Source organism: Arachis ipaensis, chromosome B2, assembly GCF_059453495.1.
Source record: "Arachis ipaensis isolate K30076 ecotype BB chromosome B2, ASM5945349v1, whole genome shotgun sequence".
NCBI lineage: Eukaryota > Viridiplantae > Streptophyta > Magnoliopsida > Fabales > Fabaceae > Arachis > Arachis ipaensis.
In genome coordinates, this window is record NC_142437.1 from 110,680,871 (window position 1) to 110,699,376 (window position 18,506).

The 18,506-nt window shown below is 34.4% G+C and overlaps 1 protein-coding gene across 1 annotated transcript; it reads right to left on the minus strand.

Moving 5' to 3' along the window:
• Nucleotides 1-6,134: 6,134 nt before the first annotated feature.
• On the minus strand, nucleotides 6,135-9,815 carry LOC107627692 (receptor-like protein 6). Its single transcript, XM_016330516.3, has one exon. It carries the CDS (start codon nucleotides 9,742-9,744, stop codon nucleotides 6,400-6,402), a length of 3,345 nt encoding a protein of 1,114 aa, XP_016186002.2. The 5' UTR covers nucleotides 9,745-9,815; the 3' UTR covers nucleotides 6,135-6,399.
• Nucleotides 9,816-18,506: the final 8,691 nt, after the last annotated feature.

Here is an 18,506-nt window from a genome sequence, read left to right on the forward strand (position 1 = left end):
AAACTTGAACTTTCTGTTGAGTTTAGAAAATTTATATCTAATTAAATGATGATCAAACATTATTAAAATGTAAATTAAAAAATTATTAAAATTATTATTAAGTATCTTATTTAATAACTTTCAATGGGTTGTTTGATATTTTTGTTAGTATGCAGGAAGAAAAATAAAATTGTTATCTTGGCCCAAGTGATGAAAGCCTAATTTGGTTACTAAACATGCTTAGTCCAATAATAGTTGTTCTCTTCAAGTGACTAAATATTAAAAGAGAAAGGAAACCAAAGGAGCCTAAGTCTCTCAAAGCCCAATATTAATTGTTCACTTCATGTGGCTAAAAGGCAAAAAGAAACTCAAAGTGGCCCAAGAATTTCAAAAGCATGCTTCGTTGCTCCATGCCTTGGTTATTTTCAACTCAATTAACTTTATTCCTTGGTAACCAAAAGTCTGACACGTAACTTTATGCCTTGGTAACCAAAAATCAATTCAATTCAATTTATTTGCATTGAAAGCTCCACGGTTACCTACTCCTCATTGTGGAATAGAATTCAAAATTCAAATGGATTAATTGCTTGCATAGGTAACTAAAACATAAAATTAAATTGAGTTCATTTCACATTGAATGCTTTGTTTCTTCTCTCTCTTCTCTCTCTTGTTTTTGGTTGTCATTTCAATCAGAGAAAAGAAGCAAAAGCAAGTTATCAGAGAAATTACAGTGAAACTATGAAGAAAAAAAAGACTAGGTTGATGATGGCCTTTGCAAAGGGAAGATCTGAAGCATGGTGTGGCTAAGATCTTTGCCACTGAAGGAAAGATTTCAAGAAGAAGCTTTAAGATCTTCATACCAAGAATAGAAGCAATCGGCCTCGGTCAGAGAAGAAGATCTCTGTGGTAAACCTCGTTTCCATTTTTGTTCATCCAAGACAGAAGGTAGCTACTAGAGCTACATAGAGGAAGAAGTAAATATGGAAAGGAAGGAGCTGTCAAGGATCAAAGATTCATCAATGGTTAAAATTCATTCTTGGGGACAAAGTCAAGATGAAAAGCTCAGATTGATGAAACTTGATGAGAAAGGATGAGAGAGAGGTACATGCATGTTGATTTACTTTTGGTTTTCCGTCTTTCTTCTCTTTGTCCGAATCGGCTGTGCGTTGGAGAAGATGTTGGTGGCTTGGTTGAACCGGTTTCAACCTTGGAAGCTTCCCCTTCTATAATAAGGGTGAACGGCCAAGGTTGAAACAAGGAGAGAAAGTGTAAAGCACAGAGTTCTCATAGCTACCCAAGCTTCCTGAGTTCTTCTCCTTTAAAGATGTTCATTTTGTTTTTTTTCTTAGTATTGTCTGTCTGGATCTCATGGTAAAAGGCAAACATGGTGAGGTTTATAAGAAAAAGCCAGTGAGAGGAAAAAGACAGTGAACAAAATTAAAGAAAAAGATAGATGTCTCAAAATTTCTTTGTACATCTGTTTGTTGTGTTTTATGATCCTGTGGGGATTTCCTTGCAAGTTGGGTTAGCACTTTGCGGTTAAAAGCTTGGTAGGTGACCAAGTCAAGTTCAGATTTGGGGATAGAATCTGGATTTGTCCCAGATAGAAATAGGTAGTTCCTAGGGAAGAATTAGTGTATGTAATCTGATGATTATAGTGAAATTCCATCACTATTGTGATGGAGACTGGATGTAGGCTGCATTGCACTTAGCAGCTGAACCAGGATACTTCTGGGTGTGAATCTCTTTCTCTCTCTCTTCTACTCCTATTCTGTTTCTGTTGCACTGGAGACAAAATTGAAAAATATCTCCTAATCGGTTACGAGACAAAAAAGAAAATGTCTCTTGACTGGTTATGAGACAAAAAGCAGAAATATCTCCTGAAGCTATTTGAAAAAGCAGAAATTAATATACAGCAAAAAAGGGGCTAAGATTCAATCCCCTTCTCTTAGCCACTGATTACCATCACTTACCAGTATCCGAGATTTTGTCGGAGAGCAACACGGAGACTCCAAGGGCAGCCTGCTTCATATTGTCGGCAATGCACATGGTACTTTAATCAATCCGACTTCACAATGCGGTACTCAGCACTTCCGTGGATGTTGTAATTCTTCACACCCTGCATTACTGCATCTCTGCTTTTGAATTTGTGGCCAACCCAAAACTCCACACCACCGTCTAATTTGTAATCGTCTTCACCGGTATTGGAGAATAGATTTTTCTCTTGCATTGCGTCCAAATCCAACGTATGATAGTGACTGGATACAGATGACAAGGCCAAAATTGGGTGCGGGGCAGGCAAAAGATACCAACGTGATGGCTCGACTGGGGTCTCTAGTACATACTCTTCCTCGTCATTATCTTTAGAAGAACCGCTCTCGTTGCTATGCGCAACATACTTCTCATCTGAGTCATCACCGTCAATGTCCATGTCTTCTACTGAACTAGCAACGTGTAGCGGTGGTGGTGCGAAAGGTGGGTCATTCTGCACAAAGTCTGACTATCCAGATCCACCACCACCGACATCACCAACCTTTGCAGAAAGCTCCATCACTTGTTCTGCTATGATTCTCCCATCGATGTTAAACATCAGGCGCACATACTCGTCGCCATGGAGCCAAAACAGACGAAACCAAAAAACTCTGTTTTTCATCGGTGCTAGCAACATATACCATACCCTTCCGATCTCTTTTCTCCCGTTACCACCAACGCTACTCAATATCAGACTCTTTAGCTCCGACAGAGAACTAACTCGCTGGATACGCAACAGAATGGGATTCTCACACTCAAATATCACCCCATTATCACTATTTCTCACATGACAGTTGGGATACACACTTACAACTAAATATCCACTACTACTAGACATTTTAGCAAGGTTCTGAGAACCGGTCCGGTCATCAAACCGCTCTAGTCACTGGTTCATTGGTTTATTAGTCCAACCGGTTCAACCGGTGGTTCAACCGAAAAAATTGTTTTAGAATAAAATAATAAATAAATTATAAATATGCAAGTATTAAGTTGAGGGTATAGGGTAGTATGAAATTTTTCCAATGGAGTGGTAAATTACTTTTTTAGGATTTTTTTTATAGTAAATACAAAATTGCCAGATGAAAGCATGATACCAAACAAGTACAATTCCTCATCAGTACACAAAATGTTAAAAGAAATATCTCACAAGAATAGGAAGAATATCAAATGAATTATCATAAATCCAACTGAAAAAAATAAACATAGTACTTGGATAAACAAATTTGATAACATTATTAATAACAAAGTTGGCAGTGGACTACTGCTAGAAAGACTTCACCAAATGAAAGAGCATGCAGGCTTTAAGAGACAATAGACTTGGATTTGTGCAGCAGCATTTTGGATGAGTTGCTTTGAGGACCATTTGGCAAAACTAAGCTTTCTTGGTGAAACTAAGTGCTCATAACAAACTAAGCTTTCTTGGTGAAACTAAGAGCTCATAACAAACATAAACAGTTTCTCAAGATACATAAATAAGTGCTCATCCTCTGAAAATAATCATCTGAATTGGTACAAGGCAGGAAAAAATGACCATAAGTCTCTTTACCCAAGTCAAAATAAACAACTATATCTGAACTCAACAATCAGCCTTCAGCACCAAATATTACAAAACATTAACCAATAATCACACTAAACCTGCAACCAGCAATTACAAAACAGCAACTACAAAACAACAACAAACATTGTACATTATAAATATTCCAAATCAGTGATGACACTAAACCTGCATCCAACAACCAGCAATTACAAAACAGCAACAAACATACAAAACATTACAAAATATTACAAGAAAATTTGAACAAAAATTTCAGAAATTAAAAGAAAGAAGAAGAAACGAGCATTCAGAAATTAAACAAATAAGTAACTATTTCAACAAATAAGTAACTATTTCAACAACAAATTAAATACCAACAGCAGCAATGCAGCATAACAAATCACTGATCGCAAATTTCAAATTCAAAATACTGATCACAAATTAATTAATTTCAGATTCAAAAATCACAAATCACTCATCAGACATTCAAAATCAAATTCATAACACTGAAACAGCTCAAAATAAAAAACAAATTTCTTGATTTTAGCTAATTAATTTTTGGTAGAAAGACTCGGTTTCTTCACACTTTTTAGCTTGTTCTTGAATTGTCTCAATTTTGTTTTGTTTGAACTTTGAAGCAATGAAGTGCTGCTACAACTTGAATATTTGACTAAATGCTTAAAAGACTGAATAACAAAAGACTAATACACAAATTTAAAAAAAAATGAAAAGCTGATTGAAACAGAGGAAAAAGAAATCCAAGGGTCACTTTCGCTCTCATCCAAGGCTGTGCTGGATTGGAAACAACCAAAAAACCTGAAGCAGCTTAGGGGTTTTTTGGGTTTGACAGCTCAAACTCAAAAACAAATTCACTAACCTTCCACCGACAGCAGGACGACGACGGCGACTCGATGGCGCAGCAGCTGGAAGCCTTGAACACCGAAGTCACCGACGAAGACAGGACGACGTGCCGAGCTAGAAAGCCTAGAAGAGAAGGTCTGGCCACATGGATTTGGGACAGGGGAAGGAGGATGATTGAGAAGTAGTCAGCGGATGAAAGACCGCGGCAAGTAGGAGGATTGAGAAGTAGACAGCGGCGCAGTAGAGAAGTGGATGACGGCTTGACCGAGAGGAGGAGGAAACGGCGGCACTTGCGATGATTCTTCCTCTCTGTGAGCGCGACGGCGGCGAAAGAGAGCACCTTCGAAGCTAGAAGCCTTGAACAGAACACGAAAGAAGGAGACACCGAGAGAAGGAGCACCTTCGAACGGGACAGTGGCTACGGTGAAATAGAGCTAGCGCCGGCGGGACCGTGGCAGCGCGAAAGGGAGGGACTGAGCTCGCTGGCGTTGAGAGGAACGGCTAGCTCGAGGGTGATGGGAGGGACGAGGGAGCGTGTGTTGCTGCGCCGTTGGAGATTTGGAGTGGGTTAGGGTTGGTAACGCAAGAGTTGGAGAGGGGGTTACTGAAAGCTAAACGCGCGTTTTGAGTGTTTTTGGGCCAAGCAAAAAACCGGCCGGGTCCCGGTTCGGTTCGACTGACCGGTTACCGGCCGGTTTAGCGGTTCAACAACGATTTTCATTTTTTTCGGTTTTGGCATAAAACCGAATCGTAATTCTCACTGATTCACGGTTCAACTGGTTCGACCGGGTGGTTCGAATCGGTTTTTAGAACATTGCATTTTAGTTTATTTTTGGAAGAAAAAGGTAGAGAAGAAGTAGTAAAATATTTGTGGAGAATACAAAGGTTGTACATCATTTTATAGCTGCAAAAAATTTATCGTAACGTATCTCATTTACATTGTAAACGTCATAATTAATAACATATCTCGTTTACAGTGTAACCAAAATAATGCTACATGTATTTCGTTTACATTGTAAACAAAATATATACGTCGCCCACTTCGTGTTTTATCTCGTTTACAATGTAAGCGAGATATGTGTAATATTATTTCGTTTGCATTGTAAACGAAATAAGACATACGATGTATTTTGATAAAAATACTACAAAATATTTATTTTGATAAATAAAATATTTATTTTGATAAATAAAATATTTATTTTATTTATTTAAAAAATCCAATAATAAAGTAATTCTTGAGCCTTTTTGTGTAATTATAATTTTTTATTGATATTCATCATTGTTATTCAATGTTATTTTGTTCTTGAAAAAAATTGAAAATTAATTTTTTTTATCAATAACCAACTAACTCTTTTTTTTATAATAACAACCCAAATACTTAACCCTCACAAAGTTATAATTGTTTATCCACTTTTTGCGGGATGTTATTGATAAAAAAAATGGCGTTAGACAAAATTTTTTTGGTAAAAAGTAATGTTGAGAATACAATAATTTAAAATTATCTTATTTAACTTAACTTATAATTTTATATATATAATATTTAAAATGATATATTTATTACATTTAATGTTACGTATTTATTTTAAAAATAATTAATAAATATAAAATAAGATAACTTTTTTGATTGATTTTAATTCTCTTTTATTGTTTCCTTGATATTTTCGTTTTGTAAAAATCATGCAATTCATTGATTTAATTTACAGGACACTTATAATAACACATGCAGACATTCATGTAATATATAACACACGCAAATTAAACATTCGTGTAATCAATCTCTCTTCACCTCTGAGGCCAACTCTAAAAGAAAAGCTTCAAATAAAACTATCATGGTCATAACTCATACGACCTACCAACGGCTAGCTTCAACCTAACTAACACAGTTCTTATTTTTATACTGATCACACACAAATTAAAGGAAGATAAAAAGAAAAGAAAAGAAAAGAAAACAACAATAACATACATACATCATACAAATTAAAGTGCAACAACAATCAATAAGGCTTCCATCTTAAAGATCTATATCTCTTCCCACCACGACGTTCATATACAAAATCAAGTTGAGGCACAATCTTGTATAGAGCTTCGTCTACTTTCTTGGAGTACCACAACCTCCATTTCTTCCACAAAATCAGTGGCATCATGAATATTCCAAATCCAAAAGTAAATCCCAACTCTACACTTAACAAACTCCAATTAACTGAACTACTACTATGAGAGTTAGTAGTTTTAGATGATGTTGGTAACAACCCTTGCTCTTCTCCACCACAACCTTGTGTCAATGGAGGTCCACATAACGCTTCATTTCCCACAAATGAATTTGCTCCAAACGATTGAATTTGAGTGCCTGTTGGAATTCTCCCCACAAGATGATTATAGGAGAGATTCATGATGGCAAGAAAAGATAAGCTTGCAAGTTCAGTTGGAATCTCTCCCCTCAGAGAATTCATTGACAAGTCTAAGGATTCAAGATTTCTCAAGTTTCCCAAAGTTGAAGGAATATGGCCTGAGAATGCATTGTGTGACAAGTTAAGAGCATGCAATGCTTTGAAACTCATGATCTCTTCTGGTATTGGCCCTTCAAATTGGTTGGATGAGAAATCCAATGAAGTGAATGCAATGAGAATCTTTTCCAACTTCATTTGTTGACCTTTGATTACAATGGTAACTGAATCCGCATACCTACGAAGACTTGAAACCTCTCCGTAGACATGAGAGAGCAAGTGATCCACCACATAAAGTGGCTCAATAGAAACAACTTTAGCTAACTTCAGTTTACTCTTCTTTGAGTAAATTGTAGTTATAGTCTCAAGAGTCACAGAACTTGTATTGTTATCATAAATATCAAAAGACAAATGGTCAAACCTTGACATATCATCATCTTTGTTAGACATCAATGCTTTCCAATTCTGAAAGAGTGTTGTTGGTAACATGCCACTGAATTTGTTGGCAGCTACATCAACAATTTGAAGCTTTTCCCAGTTGCCAATCACATTGGAGCATCCAATATGTCCATAAAATTTGTTTGACCTCAAGACCATGACTCTCAGTGTAGAAATGTTCTTCAAGAAGCATGGGAACTCATCAATCAATTGATTGTTTCCAACATTTAAGACTTGGAGGTTTTGGCAATTAGCCAAAGATTTTGGGATGGTTCCCTCTAAAAGATTTCCATTGAGATCAAGAAGCCTTAGATCACAAGAAGTTGAGAATGTATCTGAAATTTGGCCACTGAGTTTGTTTCCAGCAAGACTTAGAAGTTTCAGGGAGCTACTCTTCCTTGTTGTCAAGCACTCAGGAATGTTGCCAATGAAGCCATTATGTGAAAGATCAAGCACTCTAAGAGTTGAAATATTGCAAATGGACTCATCGATTTTTTCATGAAAATTGTTGCCTGATAAAAATATATAAATGGAGAAAGGAATAGAGTCACCAATTTTTGCTGGTATAGAACTGAATCTATTATTGGAGTAGTCCAAGTAAACCATGTTCTTGGTGAAAATGTGTGCTGGCCCTTGCAATTGATTGTCATGAAGATCTAGCAGGAACATGGCTGAACTCAGATTTTGGAAAGGCCCTTCCATATCCGTTAGAGAATTCTGAGAAAGATTCAAGGCGGCCAAAAACTCAAATCTCCAAATCCAGTTGGGTATGGTTCCTTCAATTTGGTTGCTGGATAAGTCTAAATAAAGCAAAGTGCTTTGATTTCTCAAAAATGAAGGAAATGTACCCAACTTGCATGAAGCCAACCAGAAATTATTCAACTTGGGAAATGGAATGTCATTGTCATCCACAACTGACAAGTTGTTGTGTGAGAGATCAAGTGTTGCCAAATTTTGTAGCCTTTGACGAATCATACTCAATTTTATGGTGCCATTGAACTTGTTTGTGGAAAGTTGAAGTAAATTGAGCCTTTTCAGTTGAAAGATAGACATAGGAATATGCCCTTGAAAATTGTTATCACTTAAATCAAGCATCTCTATTGAGGAAGAGGAACCATTTGGGAACTCATCAAGTTGGCCATCAAATCTATTGTTAGCAAGAAAGAGAAGTTGTAGGGATGGAAGTGAAAACAAAGATGAAGGGAATCTTCCATGTAGAGAGTTAACTTCTAAATTAATGCTCACAAGATTTGTAAGGCCTTCAAAATGGGTGGATGGAAGTGTACCATTCAGATAATTATGATTAAGATACAAAGTTTTCAAGGCCTTTGATCTATTGAAAGATGGAAGTGGACCAGTAAGATTATTGAATGACAAATCAAGATAAACAAGTTGGGCAAGATTTGAGATTGAATTGGGAAGTGTCCCATTGAATTGGCAATTGGACAAATCTAGTGTAGAAAAATGTTTCAAATTGCCAATAGAATCTGGTATAGGACCTGAGAAATTTGTGTGGCTAAGATTCAAGTGACTGAGAGATGCTTGATTTGGGAAGTTTGTTAAGGAACCATGAAGACCTTGATTATCAGACACATCAAGAACTTGAAGTGATGGTAGTTGCAAGATATTTTTTGGAAAAACTCCACTCAATCCGCAACTTCTGAGCTGCAATGTGTTTAAGCCAGACAAATTCCCAAAGTAATCAGGAACTGGGCTTGACAAATTGTTATGGTCTAGTTGAAGTACTGAGAGAGATTGAAGCTTTGTTAATGAAGGATCAAGAGGGCCAGAGAGATTGGAAGAGGACATACTCAAAACTTGTAAACTTTGTAGGGAAGAAACAGCATGGCACCACTCCTCTCCTTTGGCTGAAATTGCAACACCATCTAGATACAGTTCTTTCATTCTTGTAAAGTTTTGCACAAACTCTACAATGTTTGGCTTCTCAAGTTTTAGACCATGTTGTGATGATGAGGTGAATGTGGTAGACAAATCTAGAGTTTCCAAGTTGGACAAGTGAGAGATTTTAGTTGGAATTTGTCCCATGAAACCAGCATTTGACAAATTCAAATACCTGAGATTCTTCAGGTTTTTGAACTCGGAATTAATTCCAAAGTGGAACTCATTATAAGCCAAATTCAAATTCTGCAAATATTGCAGTTTGAAGAGACTAGTTAAGTTTCCTCCAGTGATGAATTCATGGCTTATGTCAAGAGCAATAACATTTCCCTTGGTGCTGCAAGCTACACCTTTCCATTGGCAACAATCATCAGTGTGGTTCCAATGAATTAGTTTCTTGGACTTAGCTGGGTTAAATATGAGGCCGTTCTTCAAATGGAGTAGCAAAGATTGTTGATGGCCAAGACATTGGGAAGTAACAATGTTAATGGTGAAAGTGAAGTTTAATAGGGACAAGGGTAGTAGCAAATAAAACCACAAGATAAGGGTGGTTTTCATTATGAGAGGCAACTTATAAATTATAATCTATGACTATGATAAATGAGATGTATGGAAGAGTAGTGAATATGTTTTTTTTATTTTTGCATATGAGAATATGTTATCCGTTCCTTTTATAGATTCCAAATAATATGTTACACAACTCAACTGCGTGCAATATGTGGTATTGTAGTAAGTCATCATCAACAAAAAATGCACAAAGTCCTCCAAGATTGTGATTGCATGAAGTAGTCTCTCCACTCATCCCTTATCTTCACACTTCAGTGATCAAACAAACAAACTGTGGCTTCGTTCCATCGCCCAATCTTTACGTTTTATTTTGTTGCACCAAAATGATTATGATTTTCTCCTTTTATTTTCTTCCCCTGATTGCCAATAATTTTCATTGATGATAACAACATATAAGAGTAGGGTATACGGTAGAGTGACAAGTAATAACGGGTATCATTTATAATGTTCCAGTAAATTAAAAACCTGATAACCCGTTTTAAGTAAAAATAATTCATTAAAGATTATTAGATGATATAAATCTGAAAATTCATATTAAAATGAGTATTACATAGCAATTTGTTGATATAGTATGTTGAAATGTAAGGATATAATAAATGACTAAATTAGACACTTTATATATTATAAAGTACATATTTGGAATAGTTACTTTTAGTAAATGCTTTATTAAGTATTTGTTTGAATATCATTAAATTGTTAAAAGAAAAATTTAATAAATTTTTTTATGTTTTAGCGTGTTTAAGAAAATTGTAGAAATAAAAATAAAAATACTAAAAGAACTAAAAAATATTTTTTTAGAAACTATAATTTATATTTTTTTAAAAATAAAACTTTTTTACTTTGAAAAATATTTTTTAATATAATAAATAAATAAAAAAATACTTTTATATTATTGTACTCAAATATAATTATTACTTCTTTAAAAAATCTTTTAAAAAAAATCACTTGAAAAAAATCTTTTCATCAAAATTCATCAAAAAAACACTAAATACTAGTTAAATTCTATTACAAAATATGAAAAAAATAATCATTATTTTAGTGAAAAATGTATTTTACATAACTAATATATGCTTTAGAAATAAATTATCATTATGTTGCAAAATGAAGTCAATTCTGCTAGACAGACAACAGAAATGTAAACAATATGAATAATGGGTTGCATCTTAAACCCAATAACATAAAAAAAATTTAACCTAATTACTCATCTTTACCCTCAATTACACCTTTTACCTTTTACATTTTTTATTATCCTATTTTCACTGCAGCCACTCCACTCTCCCCTCTCTTGTCACACCGTCAATATTGCCGGCAACGCCAGACCTTAGCACCGGAATAAAAAATTCATATACAATAAAAAGAAATATCCACATCAAACTTAAAAGAAACATCCATAAAAATTTATACTGAAAAATATCTATATATGATAAAAAGAAACCTGCAATTAAGAGTAGCAAAAGAAACATATGCAATCCTATATTAAGAAACATTCATGTATAATAAAAAGAACATCCAACTAAGAACAAAAGAAAGATCCACCAAAACAAAAGTAACATCCAAAAAAGTGAAAGTTATTCATAGAGAAATAACTGTACTACTTATTTCAAAAGAAACATCTAAATCACAACAACAACAAGAAGAGGACGAAAGAGGGAAGGTCTATGCGGTGTCCGACTTGAATGCCCAACGAAATGGAGGGAGTAGTGGTTCCTCTGCCGCCGCCGCAATAAATGCAGCACCGGTGGTCTGTGAGGCTGCGCAACGCGAATGATAGAGGCCGGGTGGATGTCACTACGCGTCGCGGAATAAAGGAGGTGCCTTTGTGGTCGGAGCCGCGACGCGATGGAGGATGGAGCATCAGCGATGCTGCACACAGCGGCGGTGGTCGAGCGGAACGTTGGGTGACAACAGTAACTCCACGGGAGAAGGGCGTGAGACAGTAGCAGCGGCGCCCTCTGGAATCGCGAAACAGCAATTGCAGCCGCTACGGGGATTGCGAGGCATGGGGATTGCAAGGCAACGGTAGTGGTGTCACGCAATGGATGGTTGACGTGAGGCAGAGTGATGGCGCACTTCGGAGCAAGGTGGAGTGGCGGCGGTCTAAACGGCGGATGGTTGACGCGATGAGAGGGAACAGGACATGTGAAGGTCAACGAGAGGGAACTAAACATTGTGTGAGAGTGTGTTTAGAAGAGGTTATGTTGTTTTCCTAATGATTCAAATTCAAAAATTTGATTATTCCTAATTAATTAAAAATCTTATTTTTGAAATTAATTTAACGTTCTTTTTAACTTGTTATTTACGTTATTTATTAGTATAAGCGTTGTCCTCCTATATTTTCTCAAATGAAGTAGTATCTCCACTCATCTCTTAGCTTCAAACATGATGAGTGATGAAACAAGCAAACCTTGTGACTTCCATCGGCCAAGCTTTATGTTTTATTTTGTTGCACCAAATTGATTAAGTCTATCAAAAATAGAGGTGGTAAAACGGGTCGAATCTGTTGGGCCGATCTGCCAAACTCGTTAAAAAAGGCGAGTCGTGCTAAGATTTGAAACCCACCAAATAAAAAAAAATCGCCAAACCTGCACCACCAAATTTGTGGGTTTTTGGCTGGGCGGGACGGGTCAATCCGCCGTGGCAAAGGCTTTTATTTTATTTTATTTTATTATTAAATAAAAAAGTAATTACTACTACAAAATTAATAATTATATAATTTTTAAATACTTTTTTTCATTTTTTATTTTTATTCTTCTTTTAGTTATTAATTTTATTTATTTTATTTTATAATTTCGTATATATGTTCAAATTATGTGACTTATTTTTTAAAATAAAGATGGTTCTATTGCAAATATTATTTTGAACAATTTTATTGAAGTTAAAAATTAAAAAAAATAGTAAAAAAATTATATTATAATTTGATTATTTTTTATTTGTATTTAATTTTTTAATTAATTTTAATGAATATTATTTAAAAAAAAGAGTCAAGCGGACTAATCCGTCGGTCCATCAATCTGCTATAAAGCGAGACGAACTAACATTTTGAACTCATTTTAATTAGTGGGGTGGATTGCCCGTTTGTGACGTGAGCTAGGCAGAGCGGGGCGGGACAGCCCGTTTTGCCACCCCAGTCAAAGAGTCTAATTCAACTCATTTAAATTTTATATGTCTAAACTTACGAGTTATACGAATTGGCCTATTTTTTTTTTTTTGTTTGCATATTTTAATTTTCAATCACAAATTATTTATTATTAGTCCAACAGATTAAATGAATTGACCGTTTATTTTTTTTAATTTAGATAAAAGTTAAATTTTAGGGGGAAAAAAGAATTTGGACAAAAAAAATCACTTTTGCACAAAACAACCTTTAGAGAATAAAATTTTTGATGCATCGGATTGAATTTTTAGACCAAATAAAAAAATATATTAAAAATAGTATATTTTTGAAAAATACAAAAAAAATTAATGGCCATTTATCTTGTTAGTTAATTAATTTATTTTATATTTTTTTGAGTTAATTAGACTCAATTTGTTTAGTCCAAATTTTAAATAGAATTGATTTTAAAAACAAAATTTCATCTATTTAAGTAAGTAAACGAGAGATAATGATCGAGCAGATTTACTTATTTAATTATTTACTCAGACGACTGTCTTATAAAACGATGATGATCTTGTTTATCGATAGTAACAACAAACATACTGAGTGACACATATTATATATATACACAAATAATTTTTAGGATAAAGTTTGTTTTTTTTTTTTTCTAACATTTGTGATTTTTTTATTTTTTAATATTTAATTGTATTAATATTTTTTGTTTGTATAAAAATTATTCCCGAATATTAATTTCATCTAAAATGTTGGGGACAAAATTAAAAACGTTTAGAAATAATTTTAAAATAAATAAAAAACGTTGAGGATAAACTTGAATAAATCAAAAATATTAGAGACAAAATTAAATAAAATTAAATGTTAAGAATATTTTTAAAAATGTTACCAATTTTAAAAACAAAAAATATATTTTATCCTAATTTTTAAATGTATTGTTCGCTAGAATAAATTAGATACCCTAATAGTTCTGAAAAAATTAACCATTATTATTACTTATATATTAAGTTTTTATACGCAATTAAGCACTAACATATAAAAACATTTTTTAGTCACCAAAAATATATATATATATATATATAAAAACATTTTTTCAAAATAACATTATTGATAAAATGGGTAGCCTACTGCAAAGCATTTGCTTTAAACAGAGTTAGGGTTAGACCCATTCAAATAGTGTAACATCGACGTATGACCTAGAGGATTCACTAATAACTGTGTCTACGACTTCATGATAACCTGAGACAATTTCATTTTTACAGTTGTGTGATTTTGCATGAAGTGATTTTATTTTATTTTATTTTTTGATTTCTTCTTTTATACGACTAAAATTCTAAAAAAAAAACTGAAAAATAGGTGTAGATATGAAATTTTACTTGATTTTTTTTATACACCTTCTAAATCGTTATCCATATATTTTTACAAATATTTAGATTAAGCGTACAAATTCAAAAATAGTTTGTCACTTAATTATAAAAAATAATATTTTAAATTATTTTTGTTATGTTTTAAATTTTTTTTTTAAAAAGTTTATGGCATTCACATCTTTTAGAATTTCTTTTATTAGAAAAATGAATTTTCAGATACTATTAAATTAACTTATGTATTAAAAACAAGATATAAAAAATTTTATTATTTATATAAATTATATTATATTAATTGATTAATAAGATCAAACCAGCTTGTGAAGAGCATATACAGTAGGAGTGAGCATGGGTCGGTTTGGTTCGGGTTCATAGTAAAATTAGAATCGAACCGATCAAAATATAATTGGTTTGGTTTGGTTTGGATTGTGTTTTTCTGTACATATATCCGAACCAAACCAAACCGATTAAGAACGAATTGGTTCGATTCGGATAATTGGGTACCCGATGACTTTGAAATTCATACAAAAAACCAAATTTTTATCTTAAAAATTCAACAAATACAATAAACATGTAACATCAATAGAAATAACCCAAACATGTTAGACATCAAATACATTAAAAACTAAACTCATTAAAATTCAAACATATTAATAGTGAATAATCTTTGTTTAATGAAAAACTCATATATATATTTTTTATTTTTTTTATTTAATTAATATATGATTGGGTTCGTGGGTTGGTTCGGGTTCCGCACCCCAAAACCGATATCCGAATCAGTCACTAATAAAGACTATCGATTTAGTTTGAATTGAACCCGATTACCCATTAGTTTCAGAACCAATTTAATTAGTTCGGTTCGGATTCGAATAATCGGATACCCGTACTCACCCCTAATTATACCGTATCGAATATAAACTAAAGTATACGTAATAAACGTAAATCCCGGGCAGTAAAGCAGCTTAAGTTGATTTCATTTCCAAATCAAGTAACGGGTGATTATTAGAGAGACTAATTCATGCAATTACAATCCTGGGGAGACTTTAGTCAGTGTAAATATAGACAACAGCATCAAAATCCAATATGACAAGCAATAGTGTACATATTAAGGTCACGGTGATAATTGGTTTTCATAATCTTACTCAGCATTGACTTACAAACCATATCACAAGCAGTTTTGTCCTCCGTCGTTATTACTTGTCACTCAGGCGCCGTATCGTATATGCCACTCTTATATGTTTGTTGTTACCATCGATAAACAAGGTCATCATCGTTTTATAAGGCGATCGTATGAGTAAATCTGTTGGATCATCATCTCGTTTATTTGCTTAAACAGGCGAAATTTTGTTTCTAAAATCAATCCTATTTTAAAATTTGAACTAAACAAATTGAGTCCAATTAACTCAAGAAAATAATAGAATAAATGAATTAACTAATAAGATAAATAGCCGTTAATTTTTTTGTTTTTTTTTTTGTATTTTAAAAATATATTATTTTTAATATATTTTTTATTTGATAAAAAATTCGATCCGATCAATCAAAAACTTTATTTTCTAAGGGTTTTTTTGGTCAAAAAGTGATTATTTTGTCTAAATTCTTTTTTTCCCTAAAATTTAACTTTTATCTAAATTTTAAAAAAATAAAAAAATAAACGGTCATTTAACCTGTTGGATTAATAAACGATTCATGATTGAAAATTAAAATCTGTAAACAAACAAAAAATAAATATGCGAACTCGTATAACTTGTAAGTTTAGAGTTTAGACATACAAAATCTAAAGAGTCAGACAAGACCTTTTGATAGACCTAATCGATTTGAGTGCAACAAAATAAAACTTAATGCTTGGCCTATGGAAATCACAAAGTTTGTTTGTTTCATTACTCATCAAGTCTAAAGCTAAGGGATGAGTGGAGAGATTACTTCATTTGAGAAAGTGCGTATAGGGGGATGGATAATGCTCATACTAATGAATAACTAACGTAAACAACAAGTTAAAAAAAATGTTAAATTAATTTCAAAAATCATATTTTTAATTAATTAATCAAATTTTTGAATTTGAATAATTGGGATTAGTTAACATAACCTCTTCTAAATACACTCTCACAACATGTTCAATTTCCTTTCGTCGCACCTTCACACGTTCCGTTCCCTCTCGTCGCGTCAACCATCTGCCGTTGTTCAGACCGCTGCCGCTCCACCTCGCTCCGCCAGTGCGCCATCGCTCTGCCTCGTGTCAACCATCCATTGCGTGACACCGCTGCCTTGCAATCCCCATGCCGCTGCCACGGTTGCCTTGCGATCCTCGTAGCGGCAACCGCTACTAATGTTTCGCGATCCCGGGGGACGCTGCCGCTGCTATTTCACGATCCTAGGGGGTGTTGTTGCTGCTGTCTTGCGCTCCTCTCCTGTGGAGTTACAGTTGTCACCCCACGTTCCGGCCGACCACCGCCGCCCTGTGCAGCGTCGCAGATTGCTAACTAGGGATGGCAACGGGTACCCACGGGGGTGGGGACATGCCCCCCGCCCCCTGCCCCTGCCTCCATATCCAGTCCCCGTCCCCGCCCCGTCCCCACCACGGGTAACGGGGACTCTATATCCGCCGGGAATCGGGGACTCCACGGATATCCGCGGATTTTTACAAAATTAAAAAAAATTGGAAAAAATTGGGGAAAAGAAATGAAAAAACCATATCAATCATCATGTTCCTTGTCTCCAAAGCATTAACAACATGTTCCTTATCTCCAAAGACATTAACAATATTAACAACAACAAAGATATTAACAACATTAAAGAAATAAAAATAATTGGGTAATTTTATCAATGAACATGAGTAGATTATGTGGCAGAAATGTTCATTTGATGCAAAATAAAATAAAAAAAACAATTATTTCATGGATAGTAATTGCAGACAAGAGTAAAAACTTCATCTGCAACAATGTCAAACAAGCTGGAGCATCTTTTTCGTTTAGACACATTGTTTTGCCTGATGAAATACTTTTGAGCGTGACTGGCCACTTGAGTAGGGGCCCTTGATATAACATAGTTCCTTGCAATTCCACGCCAATCACCTTTGCCCAACTTTTGTAATCCAAGTAAAAATATTCTGTTCCTCCTCAGTAGGGGTGAGCACAGGTAGCGGGTACCCGATTACCCGTCCAAACCCGAACCGAACCAATTAAATTGGTTCTGGAACCAACGGGTAATCGGGTCCAACCCGATCCAAACCGATTGTATTTGTAAGTGATTGGTTTGGGTATCGGTTTTGGTGGTGCGGAACCCGAACCAACCCGCGAACCCGAACATATATTAATTAAATAAAAAAAAATAAAAATATATATATAGCTTTTAGACTTTTAGTGAGTTTTGAAACCTGTAACCCTAACACTATGTCATTAGCGGCGCCCTCCCCTCTTACACTCTCAATGACTCAGTCTCTCACCTCAAACAAACCCAAAAATCCCACAAGCTGCAGAGGCAGGCGCATCGTCTTCCTGGTAGCAGGACGCAGCAACCACCAACCAACTTCGTCTGCGGTTCCCTCTCTAGCAGCCAACTACTTCTTCGGTTAGCCGTTCCCTCTCTAGCAGCCAACTTCCTCCAGGCTCCAGCGTCGTCTTCTCGGGTTAGTCAGTCAGGTTAGTCTAATTTTTGGGGAATGTTATATGTTAGTGTTAATTGTTTTATTGAGTGTTCAATTTTTGAATTTATACATTCTTAGTTCTTTGTGTGCGTGCATTTTCAAGCAATGTTAGGGTTTCGTACTTTGCTTTTGGTAATTCATTTGCTTTGGTTTTAGTTTGTGATTGTCACTGTTAAAAGTGCTTCTGAATTTGAGTGGTTGGTAATTTTTTGAATTCTGTCATTTGTTCAGAGAAACGAGATTGGGTTGGTTGGAGGCAAATATAGTGAATCTACACCAGTCTATCAGCTACTTCACGGATTCGTAAGTGTTCAGATCTGAATCACAATACATTATTCCTAATATATATATATATATTAACTTATTCTTCTCCCTAAGTTCCTTGCTTCTAAATTTGATTGGTGAATTTTGAGTTGAAATACCTTTTTTCTGATTTTTTAGAACAGTAGATACTATATTTCTTTACCTTGTGTATTCAGTATCATAATGTTTTTGATTTTTTCATTTTTTTGGTTCACAGCACTTACTTTAAGTGCCACAAACATACAATGTAGAACTTTCAATTTATTATATTGATTATGTTTATATTGATTATATTGATTATGTTTATATTGTGAAACCAATGAACTAAATTTGTAAGTGG

Coding starts and splice junctions, on each gene's coding strand:
- LOC107627692 (XM_016330516.3), bottom strand. CDS start 9,744: ATGAAAACCACCCTTATCTTGTGGTTTTATTTGCTACTACCCTTGTCC.